General features: G+C 45.4%; 1 protein-coding gene across 5 annotated transcripts in view; it reads right to left on the bottom strand.

Annotated features, from left to right (window-relative positions):
* The window catches only part of ZNF280D (zinc finger protein 280D), a 36,432-nt gene extending 17,743 nt beyond the window's left edge, over positions 1-18,689 (bottom strand). Inside the window, exons 1-10 of one of the 5 annotated variants that reach the window (XM_081170501.1) lie at positions 18,571-18,689; positions 17,517-17,647; positions 11,455-11,600; positions 10,693-10,758; positions 10,297-10,595; positions 8,214-8,307; positions 7,378-7,401; positions 4,352-4,483; positions 1,710-1,813; positions 399-625 (exon numbers count right to left, since the gene is read on the bottom strand). In XM_081170501.1, the coding sequence (XP_081026627.1) occupies positions 399-625; positions 1,710-1,813; positions 4,352-4,483; positions 7,378-7,401; positions 8,214-8,307; positions 10,297-10,595; positions 10,693-10,758; positions 11,455-11,596 (1,088 nt within the window). In that variant the 5' untranslated portion in view covers positions 11,597-11,600; positions 17,517-17,647; positions 18,571-18,689. Of the gene's footprint in view, positions 1-398; positions 626-1,709; positions 1,814-4,351; positions 4,484-7,377; positions 7,402-8,213; positions 8,308-10,296; positions 10,596-10,692; positions 10,759-11,449; positions 11,601-17,516; positions 18,055-18,570 lie in introns of those variants that run through there. The other 4 variants (XM_081170502.1, XM_081170503.1, XM_081170504.1 and 1 more) reach the window with 4 other exon arrangements.
* Between the last annotated feature and the right edge of the window lie 1,695 nt (positions 18,690-20,384).

The following is a 20,384-nucleotide window of genomic DNA, read 5'->3' as shown; positions in this document are numbered from 1 at the left end:
ATAGAAAAAACAGTAACCTAAAATACGCTGCTATCACTATTTATCATTTCAAGCAGATTAGTGCAAGTGGGATCTCAAAGATTATAAATGAAAAATAGGGCAGCTTCTCCCGAGAAACACTGTCACTCCCCCATTCCCAGGGATTACATTTCTCCCTTATGAAAGGACTCCCAAAGATCAACTCTCAATCTCTAGTATGATCTTCAGACTCTTCTGAGTGTAGCATAGGAAAACACCATTTTGTGAAAGAATGTAAAATCAGCTTTGCACAGAAAAACAAAAACAAAGGGGGAAAACACTACCTATAGATGTCTTACAGTGACACTGTGAGCTACACACTGGCCAACCCTGGGCCCAAAGTTCTTATCACACATACATTTTTCAGGATATAAAAATACCTGATATTGCTTTTGAGAAGCTTCATGCAGCTGGAACACTTGAAGGTCGTATGTGTCTTCTGCTCCTGACGCACCTGCTGGACGTTACCCTCATGTTTGCCATAATAAAAGTCATTAACTAACATGATCAGTTTTCCTGTTTCAGTTTCAGCCATTTTAGTTGATGTCCCTGAACTGTCTCTTTGGGTTATTCCCAGAAAGGTATGTGCCATATCTGGACAGCAATACTGAAAGAGAAGCAAGTTAAAGAACAACTAAACCATTTTCACTTTTAAAGAAAATAACTGAAGTATAGCCTAGAACCTAACAAAAATATGCTTGTAAACCCTCCCCTCCCAACCCCAAGACCTGATATTTTGAGCCCAGGTAAGTTGAATGTATGTAAGTGGGGCCAGAAGTTTTAACACATTTGTAACAAAGCAAGGGCCAAAGATTTCAGATAACTTCTAAGGAAACACACCTAGAATTGTGATGGTTTTTTTAACTTGAGATCAAGGGTACTTAATTCCACCCAAATGTGATTAGCATAAATACTGATGGAGACCCAAATTCCATAAACCATCTGTTATAAAAATGCATCTTTAGCTTACTATGCATTACATAACAGTGGCACCAGCTTTGACTTCTATGGGATTACATATAAGGAAGCAATGCAAAGAATCAAAAGCAACAATTGAGAAAATTTAAGATCTCTTCATAATATATTTATAATGAAGCTGGAATGGTTTCAAGGGAAGGGGCTACTAAATAACAGATCCAAGCTGTACAGAATTCTGCACATTTATACAATAAATCCTAGGCTTCTTTTTAACTCTGTACTAACAGGGCTAATACTAGTCAGCTTAATTTAATATGTATTTTCTCTAAGAGTTACAATATCCTTAATAACATACATAGAAACAAACATAGCAAACAGAAAATGCTGTAGCTGAACATTCTGCCATTTAAAGTGCTTTTCACACTGGGAAAACCACAATCAGCCATAAAAATTAATATGCAAAAATCATGATTCTCACAAAGGGCAATGGTTGGCCTCTGGGAGAACAGAGTTCTTGGCTAGATGGGCCTTTGGCACGACTCAGCAGCCAGGCCCTTCTTCCATTCTTATTTATCATCTTGACAGCTATGCATGAAATTTGCTTTTGAAAGCGGATAATGTTCAAAGCACCACAGAACAGCAACTAGCTAGAACCATTACATGCTTAAGTATAATTAACTCTAAAGTTCTATCATCTTTAAAACGTATTAATACTCAATGCCACATCTATGATTTCATTTTGTTCCCCTCCCCTTGCCAAAACAGGCCCTTACCTTTATGTGATTTTTTAATGGCTCCAAAAGATTGAAATGAATATTACACTTTGGACATGCTTGTGGAAAAGGTGCTCCATGTTTAACATTGCTCGAAGAAATACCTGTAAAAAGGAAAAGTATACCCTATCACTTAATTATCACTTCTGAACAGACACTTTCTTCAAATTTACAAATTTATGATGTACCGCTTGAGTAACTATGACAAACATACAGAGTTCAGCAACAAAAGCAGATAAGATATATCACCAGTAACATTATAATTTGTTCTTTTTTAAAAAAAAAGTCTCATCTCTGTGTGCACATTCCTCAAAAGGCAACACGTAAGTCATTTGATAGCTTGCCTGTAACAAGCAAAACATTTCCCCAAGTGGCACAAGAACTGTAGTTTTGGTAAACGGAAAGAATCTTTTCTGTTGCAGGCTGTCAATGTGTTATCACTAATTAATGTAGATATGCAAAAGTAAACTAATTACTTTTTGGACTTATATTTATGCTTGACCTGCTGCTTCAAGAGCTCTTAGGGCGAACACAGCAATGCTTACATCTATGGGCCTTCTGAAAGGGTGATAATTTTGAGAGAATAATTGCATTCTACATGCTATCAAAATCAGTTACTGTGTTCCAAGACTCTTAAAATTGTAAGTATTTTTACACTTTATATTCTCTGGGTGCTTTGCAAAAATAAATCATTTCTCTGGGTGCCTTGCAAAAATAAATCAATTAAAATATAAACACAAAAACTAGAAATTACTAAAAGGCACAAAATCATAAAAACGGTATAAAACAGTTGACAGGATTAAAGTGCAATCTTTAAAGCTTGGCAAGATGGGTAGATACCAAGCAACTCCTTGCAAAGAGAAGGATTCACAAAGAGAGGTTTAACATGGGCAGGGCGAGGGGGCAATTGCCCCAACACACATTTCAGAGAGGTGCTTCCAGGTACCCCCGAGACAGGTTCCCTCATTAATGCAAACCCCGCAAGTGTCCCTTGTCCCTCTCCTCACTCTCTGCCTGGACCAGCAAAGAGGTTCCTACTGCTCAGTTCTGCAAGAGTTAATAGCATCAGAAGAGCTGTCATTCCTAGAGCTGAAGGGAAGGCTGCAAGCGAGCGAGGAGCTTCTGTTCTCTGTCTTGCTTCCCCTGTGCTTCCTCACAAAGTCATGGAGGCAGGTAATTGGGGGGGGGGGGATATGCCAGATCAAGGGGCAGAATCAGAGCAGGGTGCTGCGAGAAAGTGAGGCAAATGGGTGGCAGCAACTTCCCACCCTGAGCAAATAAAAGGCAACGGTAGGGGAAGCAGGTGGTGGGAGCGACGCTGCTGCCCTGCATTGAATGGCCTCTGCCCTCACTCTCTTCTGTTCAAACAAACCTGAATGAACAACACTCAGTTTCCCCTGAAGCTTAATAAATATATAAATGCAGGAGAAGTCCTTCACTAACCTGCTAAAACTAATGGTACAGTCCTGCCTATCTTCAATTGAAAACCAATACTGAAACAGCAAGCCTGTGTTTGCTCTTTTTAAAAAAAGAAACCTAACCATAGCAAATCCTAAGTATAAATCTGTGTGGAGAAAGAAAAGTTCTATGCTGCGTGGCTAGCAGTCAAAACTTTGCCACTTCCCTTCCTCTTTCCCACCACCCCATCTCTCTTTCTGCTCTGCAGCTTGGTGGAATACTGGCTTTTGCTCAGTACCATGTTTGTCTATTTCCAGCATGGCCTAAATTTAAAATGTTTCAATCTAAGCCCTGATGTTTCACCCTTAGTTTAATTGAAAATCACCCTGCATTGTGCACCTTCAAACAACACTCTTATACAAGCATATTTCTCTCATTGTTTTTCTGTACTCTGGATGCGAATGCAAGGTAAGCATATTAGGGACACAGCCAACATTTGTGGGGGGTGTATTCTAGGCAAAATGGTCACCTTATACCTGGAGTTCCCAATGTGGCACCATGTCAACCTCATACAGTCCTTGGTGCATGTCCAGGCCCTTTGCCCTCCCATATTTAATTTTTTTTAGAGTTGCTTTTTCAACTGAGGATGGTGCTGAGGTGACTGTAAAGTGACATACAGGCCACCAGCAACCCCCTCCCACAAAGAAGTTTTGAAAGTAGCTTATTTTAATGCTCCCACCTGTGTTTCAGGGAGTGGTCACCGAGAGCTGCTTACCGCTGGGTCCTCACAGGTTCTGTTCACAAGAGCTCAGGGTGTGCACCGCCTGGCGTACACCTCCACCCCAGCTGCCCAGTCCACCAAGGGGGTGCAACACTTGTCCCGCCCTGGGGGCTAGAAACCCATGCTACGCCATTGGATCCCCAGTTGGGGTGCCCTCTCCGTGGAAGCCTCCCACCTTTGCCTGGGGCAAGGGAGTGGTACCTGCCTGTCTCTGGCTTCCTAAGTCCAATGCCCCAGGTTTCTACACCTACATTACATGTTCTCTCATTGTTCTAGAAAGTTAATCTTACATTTTTAAACAGTCACTCTTTGCACCAAAAATTGTGGAATTCTGCACCAATGCACCGCGTAATGACACTTAATTTTTCCTGTAAAGACCATCTGTTCTGTTTTTAAAAAACATTTCTGATATATCTCTTCATGAAAATGCTGTAACAGCTGGGACAATAAGACGATTCCCTACCTTTCTGAAGCAATGATGTGTCATTTGGAGATATAACTGAAAGTGAATCACTTCCAGAAACTGCCTCATCAGCCTTGGCCTTTTTTGGATTAATACTGTGAGCTTCAGAAGTGGAAGGACGCTTGGACAGGCCTACAAATAGTTTTGAAAATTAAGTAAGTCTTAATTTAATATACTTTTGCTAAAACCAACCCAAGCAAGCCTTGACTTGTTTTCTTCTCAAATACTATGATTCCAGCTGCTTCAAGCTGTGGAGTCCTTCAAGGTATGGTAGAATTAGGAGGATCACTGCCTTTGTGGAGGAGTCAAAGTCCTCTAACCTTGACTAACTTATCTTGGAGCAGGAAATCAGTATCCCAGAAATGAGTACAATCGTCAACAAAAATGGCATAACCCATAAAACCGTATTTTGCAAGGTCACTGTGAGCAGAGTTATCAAGTCATAACAACTGTGCAAAATGTTATTTGTTTGAATTAATTAAATTTGATTGTTTTATTAGCTTTAGGACATACATGCCATTCAGCATCAGTAGACGTATCAAGAGTTTATTCAAGACAGAAGCACGTAATTTGGTAAAATGTTATTTTTACTGAGCAGGCACTAGCGGATGATTTAAAAGATCACAATGCAATGCAAGAGAATAAGGAAAGGAGGAAACAAGGCTTCAAGAACATTGATCCAAAGCTTTTTAGGAATTTAAAAGTGAAAACCAGCATCTTGAATCATAACCAGTTAACGTGCTAGTTCACTGACATGTGCTCCACCCACTACCCCACTGTGAGAAAGCCTGCTACATTCAACTCTAGCTGAAGTTTCTGACTAGTCCAAGGCTGTCCAAGGCAAAGGGCATTGCAAGGTTTTGGAGGCTATCACCAGGTGAAAGTCTGCTGTGATTTGAGCTTTACAAAGAGATATGCACTTTTCCCACCAGACAAAAGTTGGTGCAGCTGCTCCTACCCAGAGGCAGAACAAGCTGCTCCAGCACCCAGAACGGTGCTCGTCCGAGGTGTTGCCGATTGGGTGTCGACATTTTGACACCCCCCCTTTTGGAATGGCACCCGGAGCGGACCGCCCCACCCCCACCCCGGAACGCCCCTGCTCCTACCCACTGAAACAATCCAGTAACAAATTCAGGAGCTCCTCATGCTTTCAAGAAGGCCCAGAAGGGCTGAATCCAGTTAATCCAGTAACCATGATTATTTCAGGCTCCACCAGTAGGCCCATATCAAGTTCTCAGCCATGTCTAGAATTCAAAGCAGTACTGAGGTTGCAGGAGCCTGCCTTACTGTTGCTGTTGTTGTTAAATTTATATACCATCCTTTGTCTGAGTTTCACAGGGTTGTTTACAGTATAAAAATACAAAATACACAACATAATAACAAACTAAACAAACCCCCTACAGTTAAAAAGGCTGCAGACTGCTTAATTAGCCAACGGCCTGGGTGAAGAGGAATGTTTTTGCCTGGTGCCTAAAGATATGTAACGAAGGTGCCAGGTGAGCCTTCACAAACGGGGAGCTGCTTCAGAAAAAAATGTATTGTGTTGTTGCCCCCCAGACCTCCCATGGAGGAGGCACACAAAGAAGGGCCTCAGATGCAGTGTTAGAAACTCAGATATACAATCTAATTGCCAAATGGTACCTTAAACCAGTGCCAATGCAGAATGACCAGCAAGGGTCTCCTTAAAAGATCTTAAAATATCAACTGGGTCTGTACCAGGGCAGGAGAGGGATTCTGCTAGATACAGTGATCCCAAGTTGTTTACAACTTTAAATGTTTGTAATAAAACCTTGAACTTGGCTTAGTAGCTAATAGGTGCCCAGTTCAGATATTTCACACTGGTGTAATATGCGTAAACCTGGAGGTCTCATTGAGCTGCTGCATTTTGCACTCGATGTAGTTTCCAAGTCAGGCACAAAAGTAGCCCTACATACAGTGCTTCTGCAGTGGTCTAATTGTGATGTTACTAATGCATGGACCACTGCAGTAAAGCTATCACTATCTAGCACTATCTAGTTCACCTGGGCCTCTAGTGAAAGCAATGGATCCAGGAGCACTCCCAAAGGATGCACCTGCTCCTTCAGAGAGTGCAACTCCATCCAAACAGATATATAACTTAATGCCTGGACCTGGGAACCACCCCTCCATATGGTCTCCACCTTATTAGATCCAGCTGCAGCCTCTGGATGCAGCCCTCTTCCAACCCATGCACAGCGTCTCCTGATATAGAAGTTCTAGAGAAATGGAGCTGACCATCATCAACATAATGGTGACATCTTCTCCCAAATGCTATAGCTATTAAATTGCTCTGTGGACAAAATTGTGCCCTACAGCACCACACAAATCAACTGCCAAGGGGCCAGGACACAGTCACCCAATACTACTCTCTGGAACCAACCCTGTAGGAGTGAAACTGCCATAAAACGGCTCCTAACACATGGAGATAGTGCAGGAGGATGTCACTGTAAAGTCAAGGATACCAAAAGCCACTCAGTGATGCAGAAGATTCCACAGGGTTGAACTCTCGCTATTCCTCCTCCAAAGAAAGTCATCCATCAAGACAGCCAAGGTCGATTCTGTCTCAAAACAATGCATGAACCCAGACTGGGGACCAGGAGGTAGTTAGAATAAACCTCTGGGCCCAGGATGGTTTTTTTCCAGGACTGGATGCACCACCACCACCTTCAAGGTTTTTCCTCAGTAGTTTGTATTCAGAAGCATGCTGTCTCTAATTCTAAAGGTGAAAGATAGCTTACATGGAGCTTACATGGCTGAATACTCCTCCACAAATAAAATAAAAATAAATTATCACCATGTAGAAAACTGGCCACTTAGGAAGTCTGGTTCTAATCTGGCCTTCCTCAAAGTCCCCCCCCCCCATATGGAAGAGCCATCAGTTATGAGAAGTCTGCAGGTGGAGGTTTGCACGGTTTAGCATCTCAGTTGGAGCTAGGCAAGCAGCAGGCAAGTATAATAAACTTAGAATGACGTATCAGTAGCACGCTAGCAAAGAAATAAATACTCACATGTGACTGCATATATATATGGTGCTGGGAAATAAATAAATAAATAGAATCACACCGGGAAATGGCAGGAGAGTCCTTGTGGCTCATGAGGAAAGCCTCCCCGGAGCCAGAGGAGGACGTCAGTGAAGGCAGATGAAGCCCTCAAAAGACCTAAGGTGCAGTGGGGCTTTGTTCAGGCTGCTCAGCCTCCCTGCCTAACAGCTGATGTTTGGCGAAGCGCAGCAGCTGCCACCCGCCACTTTCCCACGCGTCCTCTTACTGGCCCCAGAGCTTCAACTCTAATTGAAGAGAGAGTTGCATGGAAAAGGAGCTGTAGAGCAGGGGGAAATAGGCATTTAGAGGCTTTTTAGAGGGTGCTCCCCAATTTATGCGATTTCATTTATGTGTGTAGGCCCCCGGAACATAACCTCTGTAAGGGGGGGGGTCTGCAAAGCTGAGGAGGAAGTCTAAAATAAAGATGCCTTATGTTCAAAAACCTTGCAGACAATGCATATCAGAAGACCAGCAACTCCATCATCAAAACACCTCTTCAAGAATACAGTCAGGTGCCAGAATAAGGATTTCAATGTCTGTTTTTATATTAGTTATACTTATGGAGGCTCAAGCCATCCTCTTTACTTCGAAGATCATTACAACTATGTCCAATAACCCTTAATTTGTCATTATGATCCTAGTGCACCAAATGTATGCACAATTTAAAAAGCGCCTCTCCTCTCCCCCCAAAAAACAGGAAAACACATTTTATTGGTTGTTTTGGCAATGCTTCTTTTTTCTTTTTATTATAGATTTGCTTTTAATGATATGAATAATAAACTTTGAAAATGTACTAGTCATACCTGTTGTAGTCACTGCAGATCCACTCTGGCACTGAGTTACTCCTGGATTTTGCCTTAAACCGAAAGCTACAGGCAAAGGATTATTTAGTATAACCTGCAAAGAATTTGTTAATTAGCTCAGCTGTAATATTCCAATTAGTAATCTCTTTTTGGGTTATCTTTTCAAAAACAACACTTAATGCTACCTTCATAAGCATAAATTCAGTAGGGTTTTAAAAATAATCCAAAGTAATTAGGAATGTTTGTGTTTGATAGGTAAATCAACCAAATCCAAATCTAACTAAATATGTCACCCAATTTCTGCAAAGAAATATTTTCCTTTCTGCAGAAATCTGTACAAATCACAGCTTGTATTCTAAGATTCAGTCAGAAACTTGCCTTGTCCTTCATTCTTATATCCTGATGCATTACTGCCCTGGATCTTTGTTCATTCATCGATAGTCCAATGGTCCCATATGCCAGATGGCATCCTTTTATACATAAAATACTTTACTGATAACCCTAAAGAATGGCAACTACCGAAACAATAGATTAGACAAACCTAACTAGATTGATCTGTCCTGGGAAGGGGAGGGGGGGAAAGAGTTGGGATTTCATTTTTTGTTTTTTTCTCTTTTTTGTAATGGGTGTGTGTGTGTACACACACACACACACTCCAATGGGACCTCTCTTACTTCCCTTCTTAGAACTCATTGCTTCCAATAAGTCTTTGGCAAAACCTCTTAATTCTCATATCCAATGTAACGGAGTCTGCAAATTAAACCAAACATTTGCAACTGAAAGGAATGAAAATCTACCTATAAAATGCTGGGAGCACATCTTTGAAAGGAGGCAAACATTTAATTTTTGCCTCCTTTGCGGGTGGCGCTGTGTGTAAAACCTCAGTGCCTAGGACTTGCCGATCGTATGGTCAGCGGTTCGAATCCCCGCGGTGGGGTGAGCTCCCGTCTTTCGGTCCCAGCTCCTGCCCACCTAGCAGTTCTAAAGCACCCCTAAGTACATGTAGATAAATAGGTACCGCTTTATAGCGGGAAGGTAAACGGCGTTTCCGTGTGCTGCGCTGGTGCTGGCTCGCCAGAGCAGCTTCGTCACGCTGGCCACGTGACCCGGAAGTGTCTGCGGACAGCGCTGGCTCCCGGCCTCTTAAGTGAGATGAGCGCAGAACCCTAGAGTCGGACACGACTGGCCCGTACGGGCAGGGGTACCTCACTAGCTCTGCAATTTAGGATCAGGGAGGAGTGAAGAATGTGCCATGGGACTCTTTAAACTTTGGTTTCAGATGATGCATGCTCATGGCAGAGAAGATACAGTGGCACCTTGCAAGACGAATGCCTCGCAAGATGAAAGAGTTTTCCGTTTTTTGAGTCATTCCGCAAGACAAATTTCCCTATGGGCTTGCTTCGCAAGACGAAACGTCTTGCGAGTTCTTGCGAGTTTGTTTCCTTTTTCTTAAAGCCGCTAAGCCGTTAATTGCTGCTAACAGCCGTGCTTCGCAAGACGAAAAAACCGCAAGACGAAGAGACTCGCGGAACGGATTAATTTCGTCTTGTGAGGCACCACTGTATCATATTATAGGACATTTCCCTCCTATGCAAAAGAAGAAGGGAGGGGGGAATGCCATCTGCAATTTTTATGAGAACTTGTAATGATTTGTTTGCTTTTAAATTGACAGCCTGAGCTCTTTAAGTCAATTAAATGTTTTAATTAATTAAACATTGCAACTCTAAAATCTATAAAAGTCAAAGAGAAGGAAACTACAGTCCTCGAGAAGACTCTAATTCCCATCAGCCTCAGTCAGCATGACTAATTGTTAAGAGATGATAGGATACATGCCATATGAATAGTCATTGCTATTATAAGAACATTAAAGAATTTTGTTTTAAAAGTCTTGAAGAGTTCAACTTTTGATCAGTTTGTTTTCCCAAATTACTCTTACTGAACATGCTAATTTTCAGGCAAAGCTATGCTGTGTCAGCAAAACCAAATGACTTTCAGAGCCCTTAATAAGTACTGTTATGTCAGCACTGTTCAGTTAAATAAAAGAAAACCCCTCTTGGAATAAAATAAAAGGGTCAATTCTCACCCGATTTAATGATACCGGTTGGGCTGTTACTGTGGCCACTGGCCTGGATGGAGACTGAGCCATTACAGGTATGCCGAGGTTCCTTGCTAATGATTGAGTGGTGGCAGATCTATTGATAGGCTGAGATATTCCAGTGCTTGCCTTGGCTGCTTCCTGCAGTGAGGAACACGCAGAAAGAGGTCTCTGCAAGACCTGAGAGGTTCCTGAAACGTTACTGACCCTTGGCTGAGGCTGAACAGCTAGAGTACTAGTTACGGGTCTTGTTGCAGAGGGAAACCCTGGAGAAACAGCCACAGCACCTGCCACAAAGAATTATGAAATATATTAAACTCCACCACATTCAGACTATAAGGAGTTCAGTTTTACAAAGTCACCAGATTGAGTACATCAGAATACCTCTTTTTGGTGCACCATTCTGCATTCCAATCCGTGGTGAACTGGGATTGACTCTGTTCAATATATCTGTTTAAAAGTGAGAGTTGTTTAAGTCTGTTAATTAGTTCAACTAGAAAGTAAGAAGATGTAAAATATACTTGTGTGAACATATGGAAGAGAATGCAAACAAATCAAGCTACTCCTCACCATGAGGTTACAGCAATTCTAAAATAAGTACCCAAATGTTTGGCAATCTTCACACAAGTAAAGCCAGTTGCTAAATTCCTTTCAAATACCCCCTAAGAATGAAGCAGGACAATCATAGCCATGTCCTCTTCAGTAAGCCTGTCTAATTAAAGTATCTTTATCTTGCAGTTTTTACTACACACACACATACAACTATGCAGTTGGGTTTCCCAAAACATCTCCAACACTTGCTAAAAAATTAAAACATGTATGAGCAAGTCATTCATTAAAATGGGATCCTAGGAGCTTGGATTGTGCTAGTTGTGTAAGCCTTTATCTTAACTGTCAAAATAAGGGTGTAACTGCACACTTAATTAAAAGTAAATTATGTTGAAGTCAGAAATATGGACATGATCTGGTTCCAATCATCCACTGAGTTACAGAGAAAAGCAAAATCATTTTGGTAGTTGTTCAGAAATCACTTATTTTGGGGCACTCTTCATTTATAACAAGGTGCCAGAAAACCCTCAACTAGAACAGAAGCATTCAATAAGACATATCACTAAGAGCAGTATTTTTCAAAAAATGTCACCTTACAGGTATTGGATGGTTTAGAGCTCAGAATCTCCCCGACAAATATGGGTTCATCGTCATCATCATCCACAACAATTGGTTTAACTTTCTGTTGCCATGGCTCAAGCTCTTCCTCTTCGCATTCCATAAATAGCTCTGCCATCATGGAACTAGATAACAAATAATAGTTTTGTGTAAACCACTTAGAGGTTTTATGTAAACCACTTGGAGGTTCTAATGATTAAGAGGTATATAAACCATGTAAAACAAAACAAAACATATTAATAAACAAATACAAAAATAATTAAGAAGATTAATAACCACGAGATTAAGCGCATGCCTCTTGAGGGCAAGTGCAACTCCATCTAGAACAATCTGCCCAAATCCCAGAACCAGGAACTAGCCACCCACAAGGCCTCTGTAATGTCAAAATCCCCCCCCCCCAGCTTACTGGTCCTCATCCAGCCAACCACTGAATCCAGGCACCAGTGCAGGGCTTGCATAGTCACACCCAGCTCAGATTTAGAAGAGAAATAGAGATGGGCCTATTGATGCAAATTGATGGCACCACACTCTCAATCTCCTAATGATGCTCCAAACACATTCATATAGATGTTGGAACAGCTTTGGGGTCAAAATGATACCCACAGAGCAACTGCCAAGGAGATGAAGTGCAGCAACCCAATGCCACCCACTGAAACTGTCCTATAGGTAGCAGTGGAACCAGTGTAACACCACCCCCAACCCAAAACCCAGTCTAAGATACCGTAGTCAATGGTATCAAAAGCTCCACAAGATTTGAACAGAAGCAAGAGGGTTGTACACTTCCCCCCAAAAGATTATTCATTAGGGCAACCAAGGCTAACACAGTCTTGAAACCAGGATTATTAAACTGCAATAGATTAAGGCAACAAGTTTCCTGCTCAAGTACCTTCCCCCAAAAAAGTGTATTTGTGACAGGGTTGTGGTGATCATAAACTTCTGCAGCCAGGGTATTCTGTTTCTTTCCAGAAGCAGCCTTGCTATCTCCTCATTTCACAAATTATATATCGTCTCTCCCTCAGGTAAGTAAGAGCAGGTTTATCACAACAAATACTCTACTGTAGAGCTTAAGGCTTAATAACTGTATGTTGACAAGCCATACTTTGGAACATAGGAAGCTGCTTATACACAATCAGATCACTGGTCCATCTAAATTCTGTATTGTCTACACCGCATGGCAACAGCTTTCCAGGATTTCAGACATAGGACTTCTCTAACTACTGATTCCAGGGATTGAAACAGCTGAACACAAACCTTACACACAACAAATGAGTAATGGTCCCTTGAAAAACACTCAGGTGGACAGGGCAGTTTGCATGCAGCAAAGAGAAGGATAAACAGAAAGGTAGTGAAATCTCTTTGTAGCAGAGGTCCAGCAAATCTAAACAAGGCAGTCAGCTGAATTAAATTCTTCAACAGAAGTAAAATCAGAACATATTTAATAATTACCGTATTTTTCGGACTATTGGACGCACCGGTCCATAGGACGCACCTAGATTGGGGGGGGGGGAAATAAAGGCAAAAAAAATTTATCCCCCCCCCCAGGCGCGGGGCTGGGGCGGGGAAGCCCGAGCTTCCCCCTCCCCCAGAACGGGACCCAGAGCCATGCTTTGGCATCGCTCTGGGAACTTGCGGGGCTGGGGGAGGAGGAAGCCTTCCGCCAACCTCCAAACCATGTCGGGAGACAGCGGGATGGCGCGCTGCGCCTCTCCCGCTGTCCCCCGAGCTTGTGGGGCTGGCGGTGGGGCTCTCCTGAAGCCGGGAGGTCGTGGGGATGGTGGGGGGGGAGAAGCAGGCTTGCTTCTCCCTCCCCCAGCCTCCCGATCAGGTCGGGGAAAAGCGGGATAGCGGAGCGCCGCCATCCCGCTTTCCCCCGACCTGATCTGGAGGTTGTGGGGATGGTGGGGGGGGGGAGAAGCAGGCTTGCTTCTCCCTCCCCCAGCCTCCCGATCAGGTCGGGGAAAAGCGGGATAGCGGAGCGCCGCCATCCCGCTTTCCCCCGACCTGATCTGGAGGTTGTGGGGATGTGGGGGGGGGGAGAAGCAGGCTTGCTTCTCCCTCCCCCAGCCTCCCGATCAGGTCGGGGAAAAGCGGGATAGCGGAGCGCCGCCATCCCGCTTTTCCACGACCTGATCTGGAGGTTGTGGGGCTGGTGGGGGGGAGAAGCAGGCTTGCTTCTCCCTCCCCCAGCCTCCCGATCAGGTCGGGGAAAAGCGGGATAGCGGAGCGCCGCCATCCCGCTTTCCCCCGACCTGATCTGGAGGTTGTGGGGATGTGGGGGGGGAGAAGCAGGCTTGCTTCTCCCTCCCCCAGCCTCCCGATCAGGTCGGGGAAAAGCGGGATAGCGGAGCGCCGCCATCCCGCTTTTCCACGACCTGATCTGGAGGTTGTGGGGCTGGTGGGGGGGAGAAGCAGGCTTGCTTCTCCCTCCCCCAGCCTCCCGATCAGGTCGGGGAAAAGCGGGATAGCGGAGCGCCGCCATCCCGCTTTCCCCCGACCTGATCTGGAGGTTGTGGGGCTGGTGGGGGGGAGAAGCAGGCTTGCTTCTCCCTCCCCCAGCCTCCCGATCAGGTCGGGGAAAAGCGGGATAGCGGAGCGCCGCCATCCCGCTTTCCCCCGACCTGATCTGGAGGTTGTGGGGCTGGTGGGGGGGAGAAGCAGGCTTGCTTCTCCCTCCCCCAGCCTCCCGATCAGGTCGGGGAAAAGCGGGATAGCGGAGCGCCGCCATCCCGCTTTCCCCCGACCTGATCTGGAGGTTGTGGGGCTGGTGGGGGGGAGAAGCAGGCTTGCTTCTCCCTCCCCCAGCCTCCCGATCAGGTCGGGGAAAAGCGGGATAGCGGAGCGCCGCCATCCCGCTTTCCCCCGACCTGATCTGGAGGTTGTGGGGCTGGTGGGGGGGAGAAGCAGGCTTGCTTCTCCCTCCCCCAGCCTCCCGATCAGGTCGGGGAAAAGCGGGATAGCGGAGCGCCGCCATCCCGCTTTTCCACGACCTGATCTGGAGGTTGTGGGGCTGGTGGGGGGGAGAAGCAGGCTTGCTTCTCCCCCCGCCAGCCTCCCGATCAGGTCGGGGAAAAGCGGGATAGCGGAGCGCCGCCATCCCGCTTTTCCACGACCTGATCTGGAGGTTGTGGGGATGGTGGGGGGGGAGAAGCAGGCTTGCTTCTCCCCCCGCCAGCCTCCAGATCAGGTCGGGGAATAGCGGGGTGGCGGCTCTGCGCCTCCCCGCTGTCCCCAGCTTTTGGGTGCAGGCTGCTGCCCGCAAGCCTTGCGAGCCCGCGGGACATCCCGCCGGGCTTGCAAGACTTGGGATAGCTTCCTGAAGCCTGGAGAGCGAGAGGGGTCGGTGCGCACGGACCCCTCTCGCTCTCCAGGCTTCAGCAAAAGCCTGCATTCGCACCATAGGACGCACACACATTTCCCCTTCATTTTTGGAGGGGAAAAAGTGCGTCCTATAGTGCGAAAAATACGGTATTGTTACAAAAGTTGAGTGCCTCCCCCCCTCTCTGCTGAGCAGTGGCAAGAGCCCATGGGGTTCTAGGAACTCACCCAGGATCCCACAGGTGGATCCCAGTCTCTCTTCCTCCTCCTCCTCCTCCTTCCCAGAACCTCTTGCTACCAGATTCCCTTTTCCTTTTCCTCAAATAGAGTTACCATGGCAACCTTCCTTACCCCAGTCTCTGTTTGCATCTCAGAGCAGGGGGGAAGGACAATCATTTTGCATTGCCAATGACCCTCAATTGTTTCTTAATGGCCTTAGCTTGGCCAGGTTCCTCTGCAGTTTGTATTTCTCCCTTCACATCCCAAATAATCAAAATACTACCATTTCTAGGGTTTAGGGGGTGGGGTTCCACTCCCAAATCTATAACATTATTTTAGTAGCACCCAAGGCAGCCAATGGCAGGAATGATTTTAAATTACAATAAAACAATTTTAAATGAAGTAAAGTTTTTATCAAAGTCAACAGTTACTTAATGAAAGCTTGAGATAGATAAAGCTGAGAACATCTGAAAACATAACTACAGTCAGGAAAGAAGATTCCTAAATGAAACTGAACAATTTTGAGATTTTCTGTTAAATCCATTACTCCAGCACGGTGGAAACATCTTTTAAGGTAATAGCTGATGCGGTGGGATCAGTGCTCGGAAAACAACAGTAATCTAAAGAAAGCAAACAGCCACCACCACCACAGTTGGCTCTGTTGGTCCACTGTAACAACATACCATCTTTGTTAGAACTCACAACACAGTGTAAAAATCTAAGAGTTGCAGAACTCTTCTATCTAGATTTTTTTAAATGAAAAAAAAATGTTTAGCTAAAATAACTGCACTAAGCTCCTCTCTACAACTTGCTAAAATGGCAATGGAGGAATCCTTAACATTATGTTTAACATTGTGTGTAAGGTATTAGGATTTCAGGTTACGCAGGAACAAAGCAAAGGAGCTAAAAATATAAGAACCGCTAGTTAGCTTTGTCCGTCCTTTTGCTATCACTGACTAGAGCATACAAATCACATAAGGCAAAACAAAGTGCAACTGTTACATTACAAATGTTAACATCCTTCTTAAACAATGTAATGTGAACTTCTTTGTTTTGGATCAAGTGTTCTGTGTGCATTTTTTTAAAATATATTTTTTTCCATATAAGCAGCACAGTGCTATATCTCCCTAAGTGCTCTGTCTTACAAATGATGGGAGAGTTCCAATTAGTGCTAGAAAGCTGCCTTCAATGATCTGACTATGGAAGGTCTGACAGGCTACCCTATTATTACAAACTACCTTACTGACTGAGAGACTTTCTTTAAAAACAATCACACACACACACACTCATTCAATATTCAGTCTGTTACAGTTACACAATAAAAGTAACCTAAGGCTGCAGGCCTGTTTACTAGGCCTCTCCAAATGCTTCTCTTTCAATGTTTTGGACTACATCTCCCATCAGTCCTTGACAGTATGGCCAATGGTCAAGGATGATGGGAATTTTAGTCCAGCAGCATCTGTAGAGCCACATGTTTCCCAGTCCCAAAAAAAATTACTGACTGAAAACAGCAAAGTGTGTTTTCAGATAGAGTCAGATAGTTATGTCTGAACTGGACCAATTTTAAATTAAACAGTTCTGCTTTAGCAATAAAATAACACTTCCAATCAGTAACTTGAATGTCTTAAGACTGTAAGGTGTTTTGTTTGTATGTATGCGCTCAGTTTAACTTCAATTCCTTAGTTCTTGTGAGGGTGCCACCAGCAGACTCAATGTTTTGTTCGTATATCTTCAGATTTAAGATGAAAATGGATTTCATACAGCTGGTAGTGTATGAGAAGAAACAGGCCCTCCATTTTTTTTTCACATAAGAGAAAGGTTATTCCAAGATGATTTCTATAATAATCTTATGTTAATACCTCAGGATTTCTAAATATTGCCTTTGAAATATTGAATTTCCTTTTGTATTTATAAATAGTGTTGGTCATTTGTTATGCAATTTTAAAGCTGTATTGTGTTTCAATGATTTTAATGTATACTGACTTGGTTGTTTTATGAGTTACCGGTTTATAAATATTCTTATAAATAAAACTAATTTTCAGAAGATATTTGATTAAGCAACAAACAGAATGGAAGGATATGGGCATAATGCTTGTTCCACGTTTAATAAAGTCTACTGTAAAGGCCAAGAGAAGTAACAGGACCACTCCATTTCCTCTTGTCACGCCCCACCTAGAGTACTGTGTCCAGTTTTGGACATCACAATTAAAGGCCACTGGCAAGTTAGAATGTGTGTAGAGGATGGTGGCTAACAAGCTCAAGGGTATGGAAACCAAGCCTTATGAGGAATTGTTGAGGGACTTGCATATGTTTAGCCTAGAGAAGACAGAGGTGGTATGATCACCATCTTCAAATATCTAGAAGACTGTCACATGAAAGATGAAGCAAGCCTTGTTTTCAGTTGCTGCAGAGGGTAGAACACACACCAATGGATTCAAATTACAAGAGAGGAGATTCAGAATAAACATTAGGAACTGCCTGAGCTGTTTGACAGTGGAACAGACTACCTTGGAAGATGGTGGGCTCTCCTTCGTTGGAGGTTCTTAAAACAGGTGGGTGACCATCTGCCAGAGATTCTTCAGCTGTGATTCCTGTGTTGCAGGGAGTTGGACAAGATGACACTGTGGGTCTCCTCCAACTGTACAAATATATGATTCTATAAATCCTATTTATTGAACTGAGATGGCTACAAACTGTTGTCTATCCTGGGATCACATTGAAGAAGTAGTGTTGCAAGTGTAGCAGCCCTGCACAGATCATCCCGGGAGAGCTGAAAGCTTGTTCCTGGCCTTTATTTACTCACCACCACCACCACCCCTTTCCCAGGAAAGTCTGCTACGAAAAACAACAAACACGTGTAACTAACCCACTTCCAACAGCACATTATTCAACAAGAGCAGACCTGTTCTAACCCCTCACCCTTCTCCATCAAACTAAGGCTCCCTGCTGCTTTTGCTACAGCAGACTCAGCAAGCCTTTCTTCAAGTTCCTCCTGGGACAAGGTCTCCTGGAGCAGCCAGAACCGGTACATGGGCTGGAGGGGGGGGGCTGGCCCTGAGGAGGGAAAAGGCCCTGCGCGCAGAAAGCTACCCGCTTCCTTTCAAGCACACCTGAATGCCCTTTGTGTGAAAGCGGTGCAGCCCCGGCCTGGCTTGGGTCTGGGCCCGAGATGCTGCTGATGCTGCGCGGAGGGCCGCCGCCCACCTTCTCCCGGGGCTCCAGCCGTCTCCCCATCCCCGGAGAGGGAGCTTCCCGCCAAACCAGGCCCAGCCCTCGCCCGCCTCCCCTCGCCGGCCGATGGGCCCCCCTCGCCAGGCGAAACCCAGGCCCGTTCAGGCCGCACTCTGCACAGCCGCCCCGCAGGCAGGCAGGCAAGCCCGCCGAGGAGGCGGCGACGGGGGCGAGCTGGCCTGCCTAAGCTACGGGGTCACCGCCAGGCCGGGCTTCCCTCCCAGCCAAGATGGCGGCGGCGGCGGTCTCGTAGGCAACAATCCCTCCTGAGGGACCACCGTGAGGGAGAGCAGGCCCGGGCCGGGCGGGCGAGGGAGGGAAGGGGCTTACCGTGCTGCGCCTGAGGAAGGAGGACGAGCAGGGCGGGCCGCCCGGGAGGGTGGAGGAAAGAGCGGGGCAGGCCGAGCCTGTGGAGGCGCCGCGGCAGCAGCGGCGATGGCGGCAGCAGCAGCGCCGCCTCCAACTCCTCCTCCTCCTCCTCCTCCTCCGCGGCCTCCTGGCGGCGGGCGGGCGCGCGAGGGGCGTGGCGTGAGGCCGCCGGGCCGCCCTCCGCTCCCCTCAGGGCGGCCGCAGTCCCTGGCGGGGGCGGAGGCAGCTCCGGGTGCCCGCCGCTGGGAGAGGCGAAGAGGGCGGCCCTCCCTCCTTTCCCCCTCCGGAGGCTGAATAACGCGAGAGGAAGGCGCTGTCGTCGCAGCGCGGAGGGTTTTAGGCTGCGGAACTGGCCGCCACAAGACGGGGGAAGTGGGGCGCGTCAAGCGGTGCCGGATTTACGTATAACCTAAACAAGCTATAGCTTAGGGCCTCACTCTCTTGGGGACCCCAAAAAATTTTAAAGGGGAAAAACTGGATGTACATTTCCAAAATATAAGATAAAAAAACAAAATAAAACCTAAATACAGCAACAGTGTTTGTGTTGTGTAGGCTCCTATGATGTAAGTAATGGGCCCCGCCTGCTGGCCTGCTCCCTAAAATATCACTAGTTTGCTCATTTCTATATACAGTATAGGGTGCCTACATTCTGCATGGACTGGTTGCATGGCAACATGTGCAAATGGCTTTAGATACCTATTAGGTCCATAAATTACCATATAGCATATATTCAACACAAAAAACAGCAACAATTTGTTGTTGACAAGGGACAGCTGGGTATATAAAGGGTGCCATTACCTTCAGTAGCTTAGGGTCTCATCAAACCTAAATCCGGCCCTGGGGGGTGTGATGGCGGCTGAAATATGCTCAGAGTTGAGAGTAGATTTCATGCTCTTTATTCCACTCATAGTGGTGAGGAGGAATGGAAATTCCCCCAGAATATCTTCTTTATATACATTATTTACACAATGGGGCCCACGTGATTGGCTAATTCCAGGATTATCCTGTTGGCCAATCAGGTTGCAGATTCACTTCCACCTGGAGCTGGATTGGGTAGCTCCTGTGGACGAATCAGACTGCTGCCTTCTGGATCCTATTGTTCTTGGATGAATCAGACTTCTGCCTTCTGGATCCTACTGTTCTAGGACCAATCAGACTGCTGCATTTTGGATCCTATTCAACTCAGTTCTTAAAGAAATGGGAGTGCCTGATCACCTCATCTGTCTCCTGAGAAATCTCTATGTGGGACAAAAAGCTACAGTTAGAACTGGATATGGAACAACTGACTGGTTCAAAATTGGGAAAGGAGTACGGCAAGGCTGTATATTGTCTCCCTGCTTATTTAACTTATATGCAGAATTCATCATGCGAGAGGCTGGGCTGGATGAATCCCAAGCTGGAATTAAGATCGCCGGAAGTAATATCAACAACCTCAGATATGCAGATGACACAACCTTGATGGCAGAAAGTGAGGAGGAATTAAAGAACCTCTTAATGAGGGTGAAAGAGGAGAGCGCAAAATATGGTCTGAAGCTCAACATCAAAACGAAGATCATGGCCACTGGGACCATCACCTCCTGGCAAATAGAAGGGGAAGAAATGGAGGCAGTGAGAGATTTTACTTTCTTGGGCTCCATGATCACGGCAGATGGTGACAGCAGTCACGAAATTAAAAGACGCCTGCTCCTTGGGAGAAAGGCGATGGCAAACCTAGACAGCATCTTAAAAAGCAGAGACATCACCTTGCCAACAAAGGTCCGTAGAGTTAAAGCCAT

Source organism: Podarcis bocagei (genome assembly GCF_964188305.1).
Source record: "Podarcis bocagei genome assembly, chromosome: 14".
Lineage (NCBI taxonomy): Eukaryota > Metazoa > Chordata > Lepidosauria > Squamata > Lacertidae > Podarcis > Podarcis bocagei.
This window is presented reverse-complemented; position numbering and strand designations above follow the sequence as displayed.